Source organism: Choloepus didactylus, chromosome 2, assembly GCF_015220235.1.
Source record: "Choloepus didactylus isolate mChoDid1 chromosome 2, mChoDid1.pri, whole genome shotgun sequence".
NCBI classification, from domain to species: Eukaryota; Metazoa; Chordata; class Mammalia; order Pilosa; family Megalonychidae; genus Choloepus; species Choloepus didactylus.
Genome location: NC_051308.1, coordinates 119,834,973 through 119,855,422, shown reverse-complemented (window position 1 = coordinate 119,855,422; position 20,450 = coordinate 119,834,973). Strand labels below are relative to the sequence as shown.

The 20,450-nt window shown below is 44.5% G+C and overlaps 1 protein-coding gene across 2 annotated transcripts; it reads left to right on the top strand.

Moving 5' to 3' along the window:
* The first annotated feature begins 209 nt into the window (after positions 1 to 209).
* On the top strand, positions 210 to 7,738 carry HSD3B2 (hydroxy-delta-5-steroid dehydrogenase, 3 beta- and steroid delta-isomerase 2). Of its 2 annotated transcripts, XM_037814978.1 has the most exons (4): positions 210 to 401; positions 540 to 760; positions 4,095 to 4,259; positions 6,532 to 7,738. In XM_037814978.1, the coding sequence occupies exons 2-4, from the start codon at positions 616 to 618 to the stop codon at positions 7,341 to 7,343; spliced, it is 1,122 nt and encodes a 373-aa protein (XP_037670906.1). In that variant the 5' UTR covers positions 210 to 401; positions 540 to 615; the 3' UTR covers positions 7,344 to 7,738. The 2 variants fall into 2 exon arrangements, with proteins under 2 accessions (XP_037670906.1, XP_037670913.1); XM_037814985.1 differs by lacking the exon at positions 210 to 401 and having other exon boundaries at positions 437 to 760.
* The last annotated feature ends 12,712 nt before the right edge of the window (positions 7,739 to 20,450 follow it).

The following is a 20,450-nucleotide window of genomic DNA, read 5'->3' as shown; positions in this document are numbered from 1 at the left end:
ACTAACTGCGCAAGGCCAAAATTAACATTTTGCTTGGGGATTTCTCTTAGTCTCATTTAAGTCCACAGACTGTAGTTTCCAGAAGAGTTGGCATCACTGACAGGTGGCTTGTTGCAACTAAAACCACAAGTCTTTATCACACTGTGGCCTTGAAGCTCCCTTTCTCTTCCTGTGCTTGGGAGGAATAAGGAATGTAACTCAAAGTTCAGGGCCCTTGAGGAAGAGGGATGTTGGAGGAGGGTGGAGCAATGAATATGTAGTAAGTGAGATTTCAAGGCAAAGAGGCTGAGCCAAAGTCCATGGCATATGAGACCAATGAGCAACAGCATATAAAGTCCTGCCTCTGGGAGATGAGGAGACAGAACCCAGGCTGTTTCATCTGGCTTTTAACAACCTAACAGGTTAGAACTTCTTCATTTTCCTTCAATTCCTCCCAGTGATGGTGGGGACATGGGACTTTTGGAAAAAGAGAGTGGAGGGAACAAAGTGGATTTTTTTTAACCTGTAACCACTTGACTTTTCTTTTTATTCTTCTCCAGGGTCACCCTCTAATCAGTTCTGCTCCCCAGTGTTTTCTGGTTCTTGGCGAGTGTTTCTTGGTGCCCTAGATTGGCCATGGCTGGATGGAGCTGCCTTGTGACAGGAGCAGGAGGATTTCTGGGTCAGAAGATTGTCCGCTTTTTGCTGGAGGAGAAAGAGCTGCAAGAGATCAGAGCCCTGGACAAGTTCTTCAGACCAGAATTGCAGGAGGAATTTTCTAGTAAGTGAACTCAAGACACAAGTGTGGGACACCATCTTAAACCCTGCTTGCGTGTCGGGAGGGGGTTCTTGTCTTGTCAATTAAGGAAAGTTGTAGCCAAATCAAGGCTTTTCCCATTTCCAAAGTCATCAGAAAGGAAATGCTGTACAAAAGGCCCTGGACTGGATGTTGGGAGATTTTGTTCTTACTCTGATCCAGAACTAGAGGGCATGGCTGTAAGCCAGCCATGTTGACCTCTAAGTTTCTTTTGTTCTCATCTAGGAAATCATCCATCATATCTGTTCCTTGTCTGTACTTCTTTAATGTTTGTAAGATATTTGACTTGACATTTGCTGTGTAATATCTGCAAAGGGAAGGCAAGCACCATTAACCTGCAGACCCCATCAGAGGGTCTTTGCCCATCTTAATTGCACTGGTCTTTTTGTGGTTCACTTAATCTCCAGTGGAAGTGAAATAAGAGAGAAAGTAAAGTTGAACGTGTGTGTGTGTGTGTGTGTGTGTGTGTGTGTGTGTAAGAGAGAGAAAATAAACACAAGTCCAAGAGCCAGAGCCAGAGGGAGAGGCAGCGCGAGCCCGAGCTTGCCCCATTTGGATTCCTTGTACCTTCCTTTTCACCATTTGTCTCTGATCCCCATGACCACATAACCCCATCACCACATAGAAAGTGACTGCAGAATCTGCCTTAGCAGCTCGCTGCTCTCTTCCCAAATTGCCACCCCAGATGCAAAAGCCAAAGCTGAATTTATAGCATATTTTCCAACCTGTTTTATCTCGGGATCCTCAAAAATAACCCTAGGAGAAAGGAAGGAAAGGGGTCACAGCCATCTGGACAATGAGAAAACAGATGTCCAGAAAGGTAAAGTGACTTGCCCAAGATTAATGAATAGCAGAACTCAGAATAGCAATCCATCACAGGGGACCCAGCAATTGGACCATGGGTTGACTCCTGCCAAACTGAGTGAGTCTTCAGCCTCTCCCTTTTCCTCTCTGTGTGCCCCAAACCAATGCCCTGCCCCGCCCCTGCCTGGAGGGACTGGATGTCTTCCGTGCTCAGAGGCCCCTCACCAGCTCTCCAGGGTTTCTTTCGCTCTTCTCTGACCTCTTCAAATGTCCTGTTTTCTCCATTCTCTATTTCAGTGGTATTTCTGGGAAACAATACATGCATGACCAATAACAACTGTTAAATCTCAGCAATATTTGCAGTCTAACAGCTGATGCCAGGAAGAGGCAATGCTCAACCTAAAGGAATAGTTCTTCAATGGTGAAAATTCAGGTGGTGCCTTGGGCAGGCAGGGGGATGTATATAGAAAATAATAGAGAACACAGTGTTCTACCTGTGCCAGGCACTGTACGAAATGTTTTACATGTGTCAGTTCATTTGCTCCTCCTAACAACTCTATGAGCTAGGAACTATATTATCCTCCTTTTAAACAGATGAGGATACAGGCATGGAGAGGTTAAGTAAATTGTCCAAGGTCCCATAGCTAGAATACGGCAAAGCTGGATTTGAACCCAGGCAGCCTGACGGCAGCGTCTGTGCTCTTACCCATTATGTCTAGTAACTTTCCTCTGGACCTCCCTCCAAACCAGCCCACACCAAATAAGCAAAGGCATATTCCGCCTACTTAAAACACTTGCCAAGTTCACAGTGCCTTGGAGAAGGCGGCAGCTATAGCTCCCTCACCAAGGCATCCATGGTGCCCTCTGCTGGTCTTTCTGGATCCCTGCAGGCTGCGTCCTTTCATCTTTGGCTTTCTGCTTCTCTCCCCTTGACCTATCAATTCCTTTGAGCCAGTCTGTCTGAAGTCAGCAGCAAAGGAGAGGCAGAGGAAGGGAGGAAGGAGGGAAGAGGTGGGATGCAATCAGAAAACTTTCTACTCTCGGGCAGATGTCCACCTCTATCCCTGCAGCTTCTTCCCTTCCTTTCTCTCACTGTAGAGCCTTCTTGGGGTTGCCTGACAACGGGAAGGGGCCGGGAGGCAGACAGAACTTGGCAGCGGCTGAAGGAGAGCAAATGCTTCTTATAGTAACCCAGGAAGGAAATTCTCAGCCCTGACTTTTCCGCTCTGAATTCATCTTTCACCGTTCTTTGGTTTTCAATGTCAATTTCAGTGAAGTTGCCTTATCCTTACTCTGCCTTAGAAAAGCTGCTTCCAAACAGCCAGTCCCTCACTAGGGTTCAAGGGGAAAGTGAACAAGGTTTAAAGGCAGGGGGAACATTGGTGTCCTCAATGGAAGTATGCCCTTTGAGGTATCCCTTCACCTCTCCAAGCCTCAGTTTCCTCACCTATAAAGTAGAACTCGTAATACCTATCGCATGAGATACCTATGAAATTAAAAAAGAAAACTGTGAGAGAGGTGTGTACAAACTATAAAGCACAAAATAAGTGTGAGTTTTTACAACCACTATTTGCAGCATGGGGTTTTTTCATGGGCTAATTCGCAGTGATGTTACTGGCAGTATCACTCCCTATGGATCATAAAAGAGTCTGAAGGACTGATGTTGTAGCCACTGCCCTTGGCTGGAATGTTATTCCCTCGGTGGCTGGTGCAATTTCAACACTGATGTCCACAAAGAGCTTTTTCAATCACAATCTACCATTTGCACCCATCCTAAATTCCCTGCTCATGGCTCAACTATACTTCTGGTCACCCAGGCCAGAAACTCTAGGGCTGACTTTGATAACTCCTCCTCTTAGCCTATATCCAATCAATACCAGGACCTGTCCAGGTGAGGTCTATCATGCAAACATTTTGTGTCTCTTCCCTTTTCTGGTTCCCTTGCAATAACCCTGGTTCTGGTCTTCCTCATCTGAACTTTGGTAAAGGCATTCTTGATCACTTTGCTTTCTCTTATTTTTACATGCCACACAAATCCATACCATTTTATATACTGTGGCCAGGATTAGCTTCCTAAGCAACTCATATGTTTATGTTTATCCTCTTATTCAAAATCCATCCATGATTACTCATTACCTACACAATTAAATTCAAATTGTTTTCTATTATATCCATCTTTCAACAATCACCCTATTCTCTTTCATAAATTTCCCACCTACTTTCCTGAACAAATATTATGTTCCAAGCACACTCGACTGCTCAAATTCCTTTTTTGCAATGAGACAGGATTGTAAACAGATGTTTGCTCTTCCCCAATAAATGCTAAACATTTTGATTTCTATGCCTTGGTTTACTTGTTCCTTCCACCTGGAATCTGCTCCCTCTCCCCCACTCTACCTGTCCTTAAAGACCTAGATAAAATGCCACCTTGATAGGGAAAACTTTCCTAGTCAGATCCAGAAAGATACCAATCATCTGACTTGTGTTCACACAGATCTCAAGCACAAGATCAAGCTGACCATCCTGGAAGGAGACATTCTGGATAAGCAGTGCCTGAAGAAAGCCTGCCAGGGCATCTCAGTTGTCATTCATACTGCCTCCGTCATTGATGTAGTGAACAGCATACAAAGAGAGACCATCATGAATGTCAACCTGAAGGGTATGGCACCCAGGGGAGCGGAAGGAGTGGGAGGGGAGATGAGGGTTGGAAAACAGGCTAAGGAAGGGAATAGAAACCACCTTTACTGAACACACTCCCTGCACTCTGCCACATGCTATTGTTATCGCCACCCACAGAGAGCATTCCAGGCTGCTAGGCTCAATTTTTTGAGGTGAGGAAACAAGGGCAGAGAAAGGTAAGTAGACCCTACAGGTAGTAAGCAGGAGAGCTAGAATTTAAACCCATGCCTGTGTGATTCCAAAGGCCAGGAAATCTCTTTCTATTGCTGACCCAATCAAGAACCAACTAAACTCCAACCTCAGACTCTTGATATCCAACCTCCTGCTGCCTCCCTGGGTCAGAAGCAGACCTTTCAGGTGCTTTCTTAGTCATCCTGCTAGGTCCTCCGTGTGGCCCTTAGCAGTGGTCACACAGTAAGGCCAAGAGTTGAGAGGTCTGTGACGTGAGGTGCCCCCAAGTCAGTGGTGGGCTGTAGGTCACAGCTGCAAGTTGTTGACCTCCAGTCCCGGCTCCATGCCCAGGATTGCCAAGGGTAATGAGAATACTCAGAGCCTTTCCACCAACCTCAAAGAGGATTCATCCCAGCAGAGCTAGCAAAACTGGTTTACAGAGGGCTGGCAGGACAGAACTATCCAGATCTGGCCTTCCTACAATATTCTCTTAACAATAATAATTTCCCATTATCCATAATAGGATCTCTTGAGCTCACCACGGGGGCTACTATTAAAGAGTAGTTCCCAGCCCAGCATGCACCCTCATTGGGTCCCATCCCTTAAATGCTTGGTGGCCCTATCTTAAATGTGGATTTCTAATCAACTTTAAATCTAGATGCATTAGCGTAAGGGACTTTGCCATGAAATATCATCACTCTGATCTCTGGAGGGCAGCCTCTCAGGTACCACAGTGCCCCCAGCCCCTAGCCCAACTGTCCTCCGTGCCCTGCCCTCCAAAGTTAGTCTGATCAGAGACTCCTTTTCTAAAGCACCTAACTGCTTCGGTGCCCTCAGTCTAAAATAGCACCATCTTCAATAAAAGACCTTTTCTAGTTTCTCCCTAGATGCACCCCAATCACCACCACACTCTAAGAGTGCTAAGATTTACCAGTTTTTAGCTTTCAGCCCCTCTCTCATAATTCCTACTCTCCACGGCTCTCAGGGAGTTGCACTCACTGAGAACTCCCAAGTTCAGAAAATGCTTCAAAATGATGGTCACTTCCCCCTCTACAGGTAAATTAACCACAAATTTTCTCTGCAGCTAGATTTAAATTTTTCCAAAGAAAGTGAGGCTGCCTTTCTAGAAAGTCAAATTGCATAAATATCCCAAGAGTGACAAATAATATAGAAAAAATAAGATTAAAAACTTATCTTTTGCCCAGGAAGATCCTTTAGTTTTTCCAAGTCCCTTCCATGGGTATTTTCTCCCTTTATAGCTATTATCGCTAGATGGCACACTCTCTCCAGGTCCCGATAGCGCAACAGAAAAGGCCAGCACAGAACTCCAGTGTGCTAAGTAAAAGGAAGGTCTGTCACCCCCACTTTCTGTACTTGGATAAATGGGGTCACAGCCAGAACTAGAAGTGGGCTTCACAGGAAACAAACAATCAGAACAGAGTATATGTCTCCAGCATCTTCCCACAACCTTTTGCTCAGTGATTCTTACAGATAGGTCCTTACAATAAGGATTTTACTGATTCTCAACAAAATGAGAAAAATATAAACAATTTAATGTATATATGAGTATTATTGCCTATTTACATCTGTGTGTGTGTGTGTGTGTGTGCATGTGATGTGATGTGAGTTCTTCAACTGTCCTTTTTTGGCTAAGGACTAGGACTGTCCATATTCTGAAATTATAGCCTCCTAATTTTAGGATTTAAAACAACCTATATGTAGTAAAATGATAGGGATGATATGTGGTCATTTTTCATGTCCTTACTTGGCAAAATATAAAGTGGCAAACTATATCCTTTTCCAAAATTATAGAAGCGATAGAGAGAGAGACACCGACACAGGTCCATGAAATCCAAAAGTCTAGAAATTCCTGGTGTACAGAACCCAAATGTCAGTCTCTTTTCATTTTTGCATTTGTCCAGTGGCTGTAGCATGACCAGATCCCAGCCAGGGAAGTGGAAGAATTCAGTTCCAAGCTGCAGTAATCGCCTCTCTTGGGGGTGGGGAGTGGACGTGCTCAATGGGTGTGGTTGGTCCTTTGGGTTATTTCCGGACACTGACAGTGTGCTCCCTGCGGACAGGTACCCAGCTCCTGTTGGAGGCCTGTACCCAGGCTAATGTGCCAATCTTCATCTACACCAGCTCTGTAGAGGTGGCTGGGCCCAACTCCTACAGGGAGATTGTCCAGAATGGGCACGAAGAAGAGCATCGTGAAACTAGATGGTCCTCTGCATACCCATACAGCAAAAAACTTGCCGAGAAGGCTGTGCTGGCAGCTGATGGGTGGACTCTTCAAGATGGTGGCACCTTGTACACTTGTGCATTAAGGCCCATGTATATCTATGGGGAAGGAAGCCCGTTCCTTTATGCACAAATGACTGAGGCCCTGAAGAACAATGGCATCCTGGTCTATAACACCAAGTTGTCCAAAGCCAACCCAGTCTATGTGGGCAATGCGGCCTGGGCCCACATTCTAGCCTCCAGGGCCCTACGGGATCCCAAGAAGGCCCCAAGCATCCGAGGACAGTTCTACTACATCTCAGACAACACACCTCACCAAAGCTATGGTGAGTTCAATTACACCCTGGGCAAAGAATGGGGCTTCTCTCTTGATTCCAGCATGAGCCTTCCTATATCTCTACAGTACTGGGTTGCTTTCCTGCTGGAACTAGTGAGCTTCCTGATAAGCCCAATTTACAAATATCAACCCTCCTTCACCCGCCACTTGGTGACATTGTCAAATAGTGTGTTCACCTTCTCCTACAAGAAAGCCCAGCAAGATCTGGGGTATGAGCCACTCTTCAGCTGGGAGGAAGCCAAGCAGAAAACCATCCAGTGGATTGGCTCAGTGGTGGAACAGCACAAGGAGACCCTGAAGACAAAGACTCACTGATTATTGTATGACAAGGATGCAGATCTGGGCATGGTTAGGAGATATTTGTCAAGGTCTCCCCTCTTGGCTTCATGCAGACTAGAACATAAGCACAAACCCAGGTCCTACTACCTCTCTTTTACAAGACGGCCAACTTCTGGTCTTCTTAATGCCACCAGAAAGCTTCCCACCCACTGCCCCAGTCACCCACCAAAGGAAAGAGAAAGTGATTTGCTTCAGCTGCTGTTACCAAAGTCTCAGATGCTGGTTCTGAGCTATTCCAGACTTCTTTTAACATATAGTTATGCCCATTAGTTCCAGTTCCCTTCTTAAATGCTAAAGCATTTCTTTCCTTTTTAAAAACTCCTTAGCTTCACATAGCTAAAGAAAAGAACAATAAATGTTTTCATACCTAATCTGGAGGTAGTTGTGGTTAATGGTAATATACACCTTCATCCTTTATTTTCCATTACCAGCCATCACCATCTCCAATTTAGAAAAGCAGCATGGGTCTAGGGTGGGCAGAAGTGGTGATGGGGTTAGGAAGTGTGGGGACGGGGCTAAGAGTTACCAAGCATTTACAATGTTTCAGGCCTGTACGTGATGACTGACATATATTACCACATGTAATCCTTACCAGAAACCTGTGAGGTAGGAATCACTATTTCCATTTTATCAACAAGGAAAACTTGTCATGATCTCATTAACTGGTAAGTAGCCAAGCCAGTTAACCCAGGTAGAGTGACCTGAATGTCCATGTCTTCCTCCTGAATCGTGCACCCTGAACTGCCCAAATTTTGTGGCAAAATGTCAGGGAGAGGGAGGAATGGGGGGGGGGGGTTGTCTCTGATGTACAGAGCACTGGAGCCTGGGTACTGACCCTTGGGAGAGATCCAGTTCCCTTGGGTTACATACTTCTTGCTCAGTCCCCCACAGGACACTTCCTAACACCCAGGAGAATCCCTGAGAGGTGTCTGGGAGGATCTGGATGACTTTCCCAGATGTTCTTGGGCAGGGAAAAGCAGGAAAGCACTGGCCTCCACCTCCAAAACCAGTTTCCTAGAACTTTTCTAGAACAGGCCTGGTTACATGTGTATTGGGCATTCTGGTGATTTATAATCTCATATTTCAACATTTCAAATCACTTAATGAAGCCACAGCATGAGTTCCTGGTAAAATAAAGGGAACAGGCACGAATTCACCCTGAAAATTTACCTCCTACTTAGCCCCAAAAGTAGAGGTCTATTATCCCACACTTAGAGATTTAACTCCCTCTTCTTCCTGCTTCTCCCCCTCTCTCCTTTACATTGCACTCTCTCCTTTATCCTTCTATCTCCTTACCTCTTACCTTTCCCTTCATCTTCCCCTCTCCCTCTGGACCTCATCTTCTCAATTTCTTTAAGGATAGGAAATCAATCAAGACAAGTTAGGGGGCTTAAACGGTGACATTCATTAACTTAACGGAGGACTAACAGGCAAATATTATCAAAGTCAACAAGGACAGAGGTGACCTGAAGCAGGTAAGGGAGTTACTGTGGGGGTCAGGGTGTGGGAACAAGAGAGCTGCCTCTTCCTAGACCTGGGTGCTGCCTGCCTTCTTTAGGTACCATAACCATGACAAGGGTCACACCCAACATCAAGATGCCCTCTTTCTTACTTAGGGAATTTACGGATCATGAATTCAGTTGAATTTGATTACCATAAAAAAGATAATTTAGGCATCCACACTGAAAAAAGACAGAAATTCTGTTTCCCTTCTGAAGACCATTTGACTGTCAACTATTTCACATTTTAAAATGCCTTACCCTCTCTGGAAAATTAGACCACTATAAGGGAAACGAACACGTGTCCATATCCACCCTAGCAACAAACACTGATAGTTAGGCTAAAGAACTTGGACATTATTCAATATGCAATGGGAAGCCATTGAAGATTAGTGTTCAGCTGTTCTTGGAAAATCACTTTGGCAGCACTGGCAGGATTGGAGGAGACTAGGAGATCCTTCATAGATCCAGGCAAGATAGAAAGGCCTGATGTATACAGTGTTAGCAAAACAGAAAGGAGGGAGCTGCTGAAGCAAGGCTGAGGCAGAATGGACACCTGAGTGTGATCATAGCACCCAGCATGCACCCACTTTCTCAAGCCAGAAACCTGGATTTCAGCTCCCTCAATCCTACCAATGTGACCTCCAAAATATCCCTTCAATGTGGATGTGTCCTTTTCACCCCTGGTAACAGTCTTGGTTTGGGTCCTTGTCATTACTTTTCTGACCTTCCACAAAGGCCTATGAAATCCATTCTCAGTAGTGTTTTCAGAGTTCTGTATCCAAATTACAAATCTGACCATGTCATTCCCTTCCTTAAAACCACTCAGTGGAGGCCCAGCCCCACCAGGATAAGTTAAAGCACTCAGGACAAGTTTGGCTCTCAAGAAGTAGCCCCTCCCTAACTTTCCAGAGAAATTCTGCCCTATCCCCAGGTTCTCCAACTTTATGCTCCCACAATATGCCAAGGCTTGGAGTTTCCTGTATATATGTATATATTATTTATATCTATATATATATGTGTATGTGTGTGTGTGTGTGTGTGTATATATATAGATACATAGATATACAGATATATATATACACACCATGCTTTTACATACTTCTATGTCACTGCACAATGCTCCTTCCGTGTAGAGTGCACCCACCTCTCCTGTCAGCACATCATTCTGAACTCCTTATCCACCATCCAAAGCTTTCCATTTTACCACCTCTGTGCCTCATGCATATTGAATTGCATTGCATTTACTTTTTATATTTTCTGCCTCCCTAGCTACACTGACATGTCCTTGAGAGCAGAACCCACCACTTCATCTCTGTGTCCCCAGTGCCTAGCCCTGTGCCTTACACAAAGGATGGAAACATAGATAGGTAGATAGGTAGGTTGGTAGGTAGGTAGACAGACAGACAGACAGGTAGATAGAAAGCTATAAAAACAAAATTAAATTGAATTGCTGGGATGCAGAGAAAAGGCAATCAGGGAGGCAGAAGGGATGACAGAGAGAGAAAGAATTCAAAGATGATTTCAATGTGTCAACGCATCTGAGGAAAAGCTGTATTGTCATTATGAGAATCAGGAAAATGAGAAGAGCAATCAGGAAGAAGAGAAGAGCAAGAGGAGGAAATTTTTATTTATTTAAACTATATGAAGAATGAATGAGTGAGTGAAAGGAAAGGAATACGAGAGGGAAGAGAGAAGAGACTTTGACAAAGGAAAAACCTGGCTGTGGGGATTTTTAGCGGGGCTGGAAATTAATTATAAAACCTGAAATAATATAATACCCAGAGAGTTTTTATGCTACAAAAACAAAGAAATTCTGTTTTTAAAAACTAATTTCAGAAATAAATTGCCTACTCTTTTAAGTGACTCAAGGTGAGAACTCAGAGCCTCCTCTGGCTGCAAGTGCTTCTTAAAACATCAGGGAACGCCAGGGAAATTTGGGCGGAATCCTTTTTCTTTATCATGACCTGAGATCCCACAAGGGTAATGAGCATGGAGTTGGTGTTTTGAGGCATGAAAGAGATTCGTTATGAGGGAGTGGAGAGGAAGAGAGGCTGAACAAAAAGTGTACTAGCCATTCTGTCCCCAAGGGCAGAGGGTGCTGGGGTCAGTTGCAAACTCTGGAAGAGACATGAGTCTGTTCTGGAAACCAGAAGCTTCCTCTAACTGAGAGTTCAGTCTTTCCCTAAGAAACAAAAGATCCAGTGCCGACAAAGTCAGCAGTTCTTCCAAAATAGGTGCTGGTGATGGAGGTCATGACCTCAGGGTGGGCACACGGCAGCTGCTAGCCTTGCTGCCTTGCTGGTGTGGGCCCTCACCATTGAGGTAAGATCCTGCTTCTCATGAACCCAGACCTAAATTCTTCCTCACCCCAGCTGGAGTCTGTAAAACCCCTGGCGCTCATGAGCAAAGCAGCTTTATGGCATGTGACCTGTGAAGTCACACAGGGCCCCACACTTGTTTAATGCTCTGCTGTGCCTGTCTTAAAATTCTCAATACCTTCTGAACAATGGGCCCCATGTTTCATTTTGCACTGACTCCCAAAATTGCATAGTCTGTCCAGATTATGGGAATTGCTTTCAGCAGTAGGCAAAATAGCTATGGCTCAGTCATAGGTAAACAGGGGAGGTTCCCTGACACTCCAGGGGGAGAGCAAAGGGTGTGTGATGTTCACGTTTTAGAGCTAAAAATGGCACCAGAGCTTTACTCCAGCTTTTAACAGTGGGCTCCTTCTCCTCCCCCCTTTTAAAAATGAGAAAATTGAGGCCTAAGAAATTAAATGACTTCCCCAAGAATCACCCATCCAAACAACAGCAGAGCTGGACTATAACCCAGGTCTCTCCACTCTGCCACTGGGAAAACACTGGAATCCCTACAGTTAAGAAAGGGAAGAGTAGGTATAGCAGGGATCTGGGAACCAGAAGACACACAGACGTCATTACAGCTTCTGCCACATCCCTAACCATCGCCTGAATGTATTCCAAGCACTCCAGGCTTCCACCATCCTCACTGCCTACAACACATCCCTGTTCCCTAGGAGCTCTTCCCTCAGCCAACTCTTCCTTCTCGTGCTTCAAGCTGCACTTCCCTGGAAGTCTCCAGGCCTCTCAAGGACAGGATGGAGTGTTCCCCCATGAGGCACCCACAGACTGCCATGTTACCCACCACAAGCTCCTCTGATGGTACTGTGTGGTTGCTGATTAACTTGTCTGTCTACCATGCTAGGCTGTTACTCTGGAGAACCCCACGGGGACCCTGCACGGACAGCTTGCACACACCTGTATCCCTGCATCTGTCCCATATGATGGTTTTCTTAAAGAACCAAATAAAAGGACTCTGGACCAGAATAAACTGGATTTTAGGAAGTGAATGAAAGTAGTACAAGTACGAGTGTCCCCTTAGCAAGACAAAGTTGGACTCCACAACTTCCTGTAATATTGACCTATTATTTGCTAGCCCCAAACTTGGCCTGAGAGTGCAGAGCTGAGAAGGGGGGCAGGAGAAGGCACAGCCTGCTTGGGAGGCCCAAAAAAGCAGATACGTTCTTTCCAACATATTTGTTAAGAAAGAAAATCCAGGTAAGAGAGAACATTTGGAAAGAGGGCAAAGGGCAGGCTTAACCAGCACACCAGCTGCCCAAGCTTTCTGTCGGGCCCATACTGCCTCAATCCTCTCACCAAGACGTCAGCTTGTTGAACGAGGCCCTGCAGGACAGGACAGGCAGGCACTTCATGGTATAGGAAAAGTGGCGGTGGTGGTGGGGTGGGGATATATCACTGGCAAAGGGAAGAGAGGAGGGAAAAAATGAAAGGTCCTCTTGTTTTGGAAGCAGATTATTTCTGCAAATAACAGCGAAAACTGTGGATTCTCATTTCAATTTTTTCCATCAAAGTTAAGCACATTTCTTTACCTTCCTGGGTCCACTGCCTCGTTTGTAAAACATGAAGCTTGTGGCCGATTTCTAATGTCTGTTCCCAGTAAGATCTAAGTCGGTTATGTATCCTCTGGCATCTCCACACTTTGCAGCTAACCTTTATTATAACACCATCCCCCATTTGATTATGTATTTGTCATGAGGCAAAGCTATTAGAGAAAGCCAAAGCCTTCCCCAGCTCTAGTGGCACCTGGTACCTTATCCTTAAAGGTGGATGTGCCGCTTTGGATATATTATGTCCCCCCAAAGCCATATTCCTTAATGCAATCTTGTGGGGACAGATTGATTAATCTTTTTCATTAGGGTGTAACCTTTTGATTGAATGCTTCCATGAAGATTTGACCCCACCCATTCAGGGTAGGTCTTGATTAGTTTACTGGAGTCCATTAAGGGGAGCTCACACAGAGAGCCAAGAGAGGAAAATGCCCCTGGATATGCTCAGCCAGGACACACAGATGTTAGACACTTGGAAGCCAACAGAGTTGCTTGCTGATGTTTTGAGATTCTTGGAGATGCAGACAGAAGGACATTCAGAGATGCTAAGCTAAGAGAAACCCAGAGACATTTTGGAGAAAGCCATTTTGAAACCAGAACCCCGAAGCAAAGAATCAGCAGACCCAGCCACGTGCCTTCCCAGCTAATAGAGGTTGTCCGGACACCATTGGCTGTTCTTCAGTGAAGTTATCCTCATGTTGATGCCTTAATTTGGACATATTCATGGGCTTCAAACTGTAAATTTTTAACCAAATAAACCCCCTTTATAAAAGCCAATCCATTTCTGGTATTTTGCATAAAGGCAGCATTAGCAAACCTGAACAGGGGATAACACTCCTGAGAGGAATGTGAGGACCAGGGCCTAGGAACAAGTAGGAGCTCACTAAATGTTAATTCCCTCCCTCCTCTGAGACCCGACTATAGCCTAAAGTAATGCTAATTTAAATAAGATCTCACATCATTCTTGAACTGACCCATGGATGTTTCCCAAGTAGGTTTTAAGCTCTTGAGAATAACTAGACATTAGAGTGGGGAAAGGCCATCAGGACAGTGTCTTCTGAAGAGCAGAGGCCCAGAAAAATCAGACTTGCTCCAGACCATAGTCAGTTAACCCCACAGCTCCAGCCTGTACTCTCCCCTACACAGCACGCGAGGGTGAAGCAGGCTCATCCAACCCTCCAAGGGACCACAGGACTAGTTCTTCCTTCCTCCCGTCCCTCCTCTGTCCCACGGAAAGTGAAGGCCCATTCTCTCCCATTCCCTCATCCTCTTGCTCCAGGTACAGGAAATCCCAGGAGATGCAGGACACACACGCATGCACAGCAACTGCCTCTCTCCTCCTTCTAGGCTCCTAGGAGCTACAAGACTTTGAGAAGCCCCCTCAGCAGTGCTTTCACTCCAGCGACAGCCACCCTGGGCCTACCTTACTTTCTAACAGTTGCACGGCCTCTCAATCTCCAAGAACCTTCATGTTTGTTATTTTGTTTGATTATCGCCCCCACCCCTCACATACCTTATGCCTGCATTGTCCCACTGTACAGAAGACGCCCAGGTCAGGTCTACCTGCAATACTCAGCCTCGGCTGATGTTGATAGTGGTTCTCTCAGTCTAGTTACCCTCTGACCCTGAACTCACGTCCACGCTTCCTACTGTATCTGTGAACTCCAATCCAGAGAGCAGTAGAGCTACTTCAGGTGAAACCTCAAGTTGATCCTTGTCTATCAAAGTTCTAGTTTTACTCAGACATTTGCTATCGACAAAGAAACCTGACAAGAAATGTCTAGCCGGATCTTCTCCAAGCTCCTTGCTTCCCTCTCCTCTCTCCAGTGTCACACACTGTCCCTTTCCCCCCACCCACCAAAGCCAGATAAAGTGGATGTTGCCCAATTTGGGGTACAAGTGATCCTGACTTAAAGACACACAAATCCTCAACAGAGAATCTGGATTTGCTGTGACCTGACCCTGAGCCTTTTTTTGAGTGTGCCATCTTGCCCACCACATGCTTAACACTTGAAGCCTTGATCTTAAGAAGTTCCTCTGTTGAAAAAAAAAAAAAAAAAAAAATGACTTTTCCAGGGGCTGAATCCCGTAATCACTTACAGATTGCAAAATAACAAGGAAGCTGGGTTTTATGGCAGGCAGAGAACAAATCAACTTTCACCTTCACCCCTACAAAGGATTAGAACATACGAGCTTCTCTCTTTCTTTTCTCTCTCCTACCTCTACTCCTCAGCATCAAGCTCTCAGCCTATCTCAGCCTAGCACATGGACACACAGTATGTTACAGAGAGACCTTCCCGAGTCTCTGCTCTTACTGAGCCACAGCCCTGGGGGAATGGGGAAGCTCACCATACACAGGTGACTTGCACAGGCTATTAAGGGAGCACCCATGCAGAAGAACTGCTTCGGCCCTGGCTGGTCAGGGAAGGCACCTCAATGGAGTATCTTCCCTGGAATAAATGTGCATCAAGCAGCTTCCAACGAATCCCTTGTCTCCAGTAACCAGTGAAACCTGGAGCTTGTCAATCCTTTTGCTTGGGATGGAAACCCTTCAAATGTAAATGTGGGTATACCAGCTTGAGCACTGCACATGCACTGATGCCTTTTCTCCACCTTCCTAAATCCAGGGCAACATTGCATCTGAAACACCTGACCACCCACCACCTTGGTTTCCAGTTCAAGGCAGGCTCCAAGAAAGGCCATACAAAGCCGAGCATCCCCTCCTGCTGTGATGAGGTAGGTCACTGAACATATGCTGGGAGGGCTGTGAACAGCAGATTCAGCCCACTGGGACAGTTGGAAATTGAAAAACATTGGAATTTGCTTTGTGTTAGCAGAGGTGGCCTTGCACACACAGGCTGGCAATAGGGAACTGTAATCTGCAGAGCACTTGATGCTCTAAAAAACACAAGTCAAACACTAGGCTCTTCATGCTGGAGACTGGCTGGGTGTGCTCCTCCCATCTCCCTCCAGAGGCAAAAATGTACAGGAACAACCTGAGTTACAAGGGGAGCTGCGAAAAGAATAAAGCATGGAACTTGGCTTTGCTAAGGAAGATGGTGGGGGGGAATGAAGATCAGCAAGAGGGGTTTCAAGAGGAAGGCAGGCTAGGATTAGCAAAGATGGAGAAGGACCAGTGGCAGCCTGTGATGTCCATTCTGGCCTTCTCTGATGAGCAAGATAGGTCCTTTTCCCCGTCCTTGCTTATTATCTTATTCAGCAGCCAGGAAGCAGGGAAGTCATGTCCAAAAAGTAGGTCCCACTCCGGTAAGTGGACTCTGCCTCTGTAATCCTTAGGTAGTGGAGAAGATTTGAGCCTTCCTATAATCTGCAAGAAAAAAGGGGGTCCCTAACTTGTCCTACAGAGCTCTCGACCCTGGTTGCCCATTAAAATCACCTGGGGAGCTTTTATAACATTAGATACTTGGGCCTTAACCCAGACCAACTGATCAATCTCCAGATTCTAATGTGCAGTTAAAGTTAAGAAAACCTCTGGCCTAAACTAATCAAACTCTGAGGATTCCATGTTGACTGGAGACAGTTTCTCTAAGTGGAACATGGCCAGAGGCCTACTCTAACCGTAAGTTGAGACTGGGCATCCCTTCAAGTGGTAGCTCAGAGGACCAGGTTTACTGCTACACCCCCATAGGGCACCGAACAAATACTTACTTTAATATCATTTTTCCAGGAGAGGCATATGGAACCAGGAGCTTCTAGTAGATGCTTCAGCCTTGGGGAAGTCACAGAATTTGGGTAGCCCTGTTGGGCAGGGGAAAGGGCTTGAGGACATTCAAGCAAGGAGGTAGTTTTGATCTTTAAAGGAAATAAGGCCCTTATTGTTTTTCCTCTTTTCTGTTTTTTGTGGATCCCTTCCTTATGAACTGCCGTTTCATTGTTTCCATAAAGATGGGCAGAGACAAGCTAAAAAAATATTTTGAGCAATAGGCCAGTCTAGCTGATAAAATTCCATTCAATATTATCAGCAGTCATTAAGTTACATTTCTGAAAAGTAGGGGAAAGAAAATACTTTGTTTTGTAAGCCGGGAATATACTTTTTATAGATTAGGGACCAGACCTGAGCATGCCTCCCTTCTCCATAACTACCTCTACCCAGTCCTAACCCTAAAATTCCCCCACAGGTTGGTTCCTACAAGGAATGAAGACACAGATCTTTGGTATAACACTGATACTAATGGTATAACATTAGTAGATACTAATGGTATAACACTAATACATCCCCAATAGTCCAAAGCCACATTGGTGCAGAAATGTTGCGCTGAACTGCTGGTTAGAATGGGCAGACTCCTCAGACATTGGCCGATTCCAGGCTGACCTAGGGTCCACCTGGACATTCTAACACAGGGGTTGGCAAACTTCTTCTGTAAATGTCCAAACAGTAAACCTTTAGGCTCATGGGCCAAGCAGTCTTGGTCATAGCTACTCAACTCTGCCACTATAGTGAGAAAGCAGCCAGAGAAAATATGAAAACGTGCCTGTAGGGGCTGTGTTCCAATAAAATTTTATTTACAAACAAAGGCAGGCCAGATTTGGTAGTTTGCTGACCACTGTTATAGCAAAACATAACTTCTATAGATTGAGCTAAGTCACATCCAAGTGGTGCCGAATAAGGAAGAAAACATAACATGGTCAAGACTGATATGGATTTAATGACAAATCTTCCATATTGGTTGCTGAACACCAGAATGCTGTCCAAGGAACCATCATTAAATATAACAACCTGAAAATAAGGCAATTCTCACATACACAAGCACACACTCACACAAAACCTGTTACTTTTAGGATCATTAAATTATTCACTATTTTAAGAGTTGCAAAATAATATTTCAGAGAAGCAGAATGTGCACACACTTCAGAAACACAGTTCAGATTGTCTATGAACACAGGTTCTTAATTTGTACTTTTTCACATATGTATAGCCTCTTGATCTTGAAGAGACCACATGGCTCAAAGGGTTAACATCTCATCTTCTTCCAACTCAAAGCTCAAGATTTAGTCAGACCATTTAACCTATTTAAACTGCTCCAGGTTTTGCTCAGTAACGGGCAGCAGAGGAAGCCTGCACTTGACCCAACTCCCCAGGAAACAAAGAATACATTTGCCTGTACAATCATTGATGAGTTGGTGGAAGGAGTCTTCCAAACAGATTAATGTTTTCAAGAGTGAACCACAGATAACAGGGTTTGCTGAAGAAATAGTATATTATTCTAGTACTAGATATAAGAAACAACTTCCTGAATGCATTTAACCCTTACTTAATGCAGATATGTTCCCTGAAGAATTGCAAGAAAAATAGAATCACATTTTGAATGTACCATGGGAGTGGGGTGTTGGTGGCTGAACTGTTCTCTTTTTATTAGGGATTTGCTCACAGAAGATTACTGAAGTAGTAGCTGACTCTCTTATCCATGGAACAGAAAGAACAAGAGAGGTATATGAAATCCAAAGATTTCTACTGCACTAAATTATTTTACATTAGTGTCAATCTCTTCTTTACATTGAACCCTTTCTCTATAGCTGCTGATATGTAACATATTTGATGCACAGATGACACTGTGCAAACTAGCAACAAAAGGCCAATAACCCATTAAGTGGATAATCAACCCATGAATAATCAAAAGATGGATGAGATTTCATAGGCACAGATTTGAGAAAACAAAACAGCCGGAAGAGGTAGATGTGCATGGAATAAAAAAGGAATACGATTCCCTACAAATTGGCTGTGTTATTTTAAGGTGGGTATTATATATTTAGTATTCAGACTACATGAGTCAGAATAAATATTGGATGCTTACTTTGCTTGCATTATCCTTCACTAAATGAAAATAAAGAAATTGTGTCTTCCAACATTATCCATTATTTTAAAAATTTGTGTTGGTGAATAACAATAACTGATTAAGAGGACACAATCAACAGGCATTATACAAACCCAGAATTCTCAGGAATTTTTTTTTAAAAAGCGTTTTCATAATGGCAAAAACCTGCTTTCTGACAGTCCTCAAAGAGTTTCTTTGTTAGAATACAACTGATCAAGTGTAAGTTATCAGCATCCTCAGGAACTCTGCTGAAACTGTAAAAACTTGCAAGTGGTAAGAATCTTGTAGCTACTTTTTTTTCTTCAAGTGTGTCCAACAGTTAATGAAAATGCTTCCATGAAGGGTAAAAGGGTAACAATTGCTAGTGAAGAAAACAATATCATTTTCCACAACCCTAACTTCTAAAGGCTAACCAAGGGAGGGATTTTCAGCATAAGTAACTGAAATCTATACAAGAAACATCTAACTATAGTCCCCTACTAGAAATGGAACATAGCTAATTAGGAGACAAAGACCAGCTTTGTCAACAAGGACATCTTTGGCCCTTCTAGACTAGCCTTTTCCATTTAACATAAGAATTTTCAGTGTCCTTACTTTGTTATAAATCACAACAGGTAAGTCTTCCTAGCAGCTGAGCTGGAGAGCACCAAATGTCAGACCCCACCAATTCACACTGTCTCAGCCTCTTTTCAGGACAGGCTGCGGCACTCCTAAAACAAGGGCCCTAATACTGATCCACCTCACAAAGACGTGAGAAACAACTGACAATCATTAAAAAGCATAAAGCACTTTGCAAATATCAAAGTGCTATTTTGGCATTTTAAATACCAACCAGAAAACATTCATTGCTTGTGCTATTTGGCAATTTTGCATTTACACCTCTCCCTGACCGCTCCCTCCTTGTGTAAAGCCTTGAGATTTCTACTGTGTCTCCACATGCAGGAAAAAGAAATTCCTGCTTGGACCAGGTCCCACATCAATACAGATAAGAGTTGGAAGTTCAGGTCTCTCTCCCATTACTAAAGTGGGGTAGCTGGATGTCACAGATGCAAAGTAAAGGCAAATGAGACAAAGGAGGCTTGCACCCCAATTTGTGAACACTTTGCTTTCCTAGATTTCTCATCTAAGGCCAGCAAAACTCTGAGCTAGCTAACTTGTGTAGCAGTTCGCTGGAGCAACTGTTGATAGTCTGAGGTTCTCCTGAAATATATGCTTGGGAGCTGATCTGGGAACGGGACAGTCACACATAGCTGATTGTTCCGTTTCCCTGTATTTAAAAGATCACAAGTGACACCTGAGGATCTAGCATGAAGCTCGAGTATTTTAATGGAAGTTGTAAAGAGCCAGAAGCAGGACCTAGATTTCCCAGAGAATCTGAGAACAAGTTAGGAATGAATTTCTAAATCCCAGATGTTGCTCCCTTGAAATGAGGATGTGTAGTTTTTCTGCCCAAGTTTCCCCTGGATGCCTCAAAACAGCAGCTAACTGTGGCTCAGAGAAAGGGAAGGGGAGAGTAAAGAAAATACCCTCTCCTACAGGACTGACAAGGTTCCCCTAATTTTCAGGGGACTATAGTTGATGTGGGGGGACAGGGCAAACATTGGCTTTAACACTTGGTGGGATGACCAGGATAGAAGCATTCCAGCCACAGCCCCTCTCCTGATTCACAGGGGCCATCACAGCCCACCCTACTGTATTATTACCCACCAACCTGTTCCTACCCATCCCCAACTCCCCTTCCTCAAGGTCTTCAAAGTTCCTTCTTCATGCTCTTCATCCCTCCCTACAGTTTTGGAGGAAACAATAGATCTCAAGCATATCT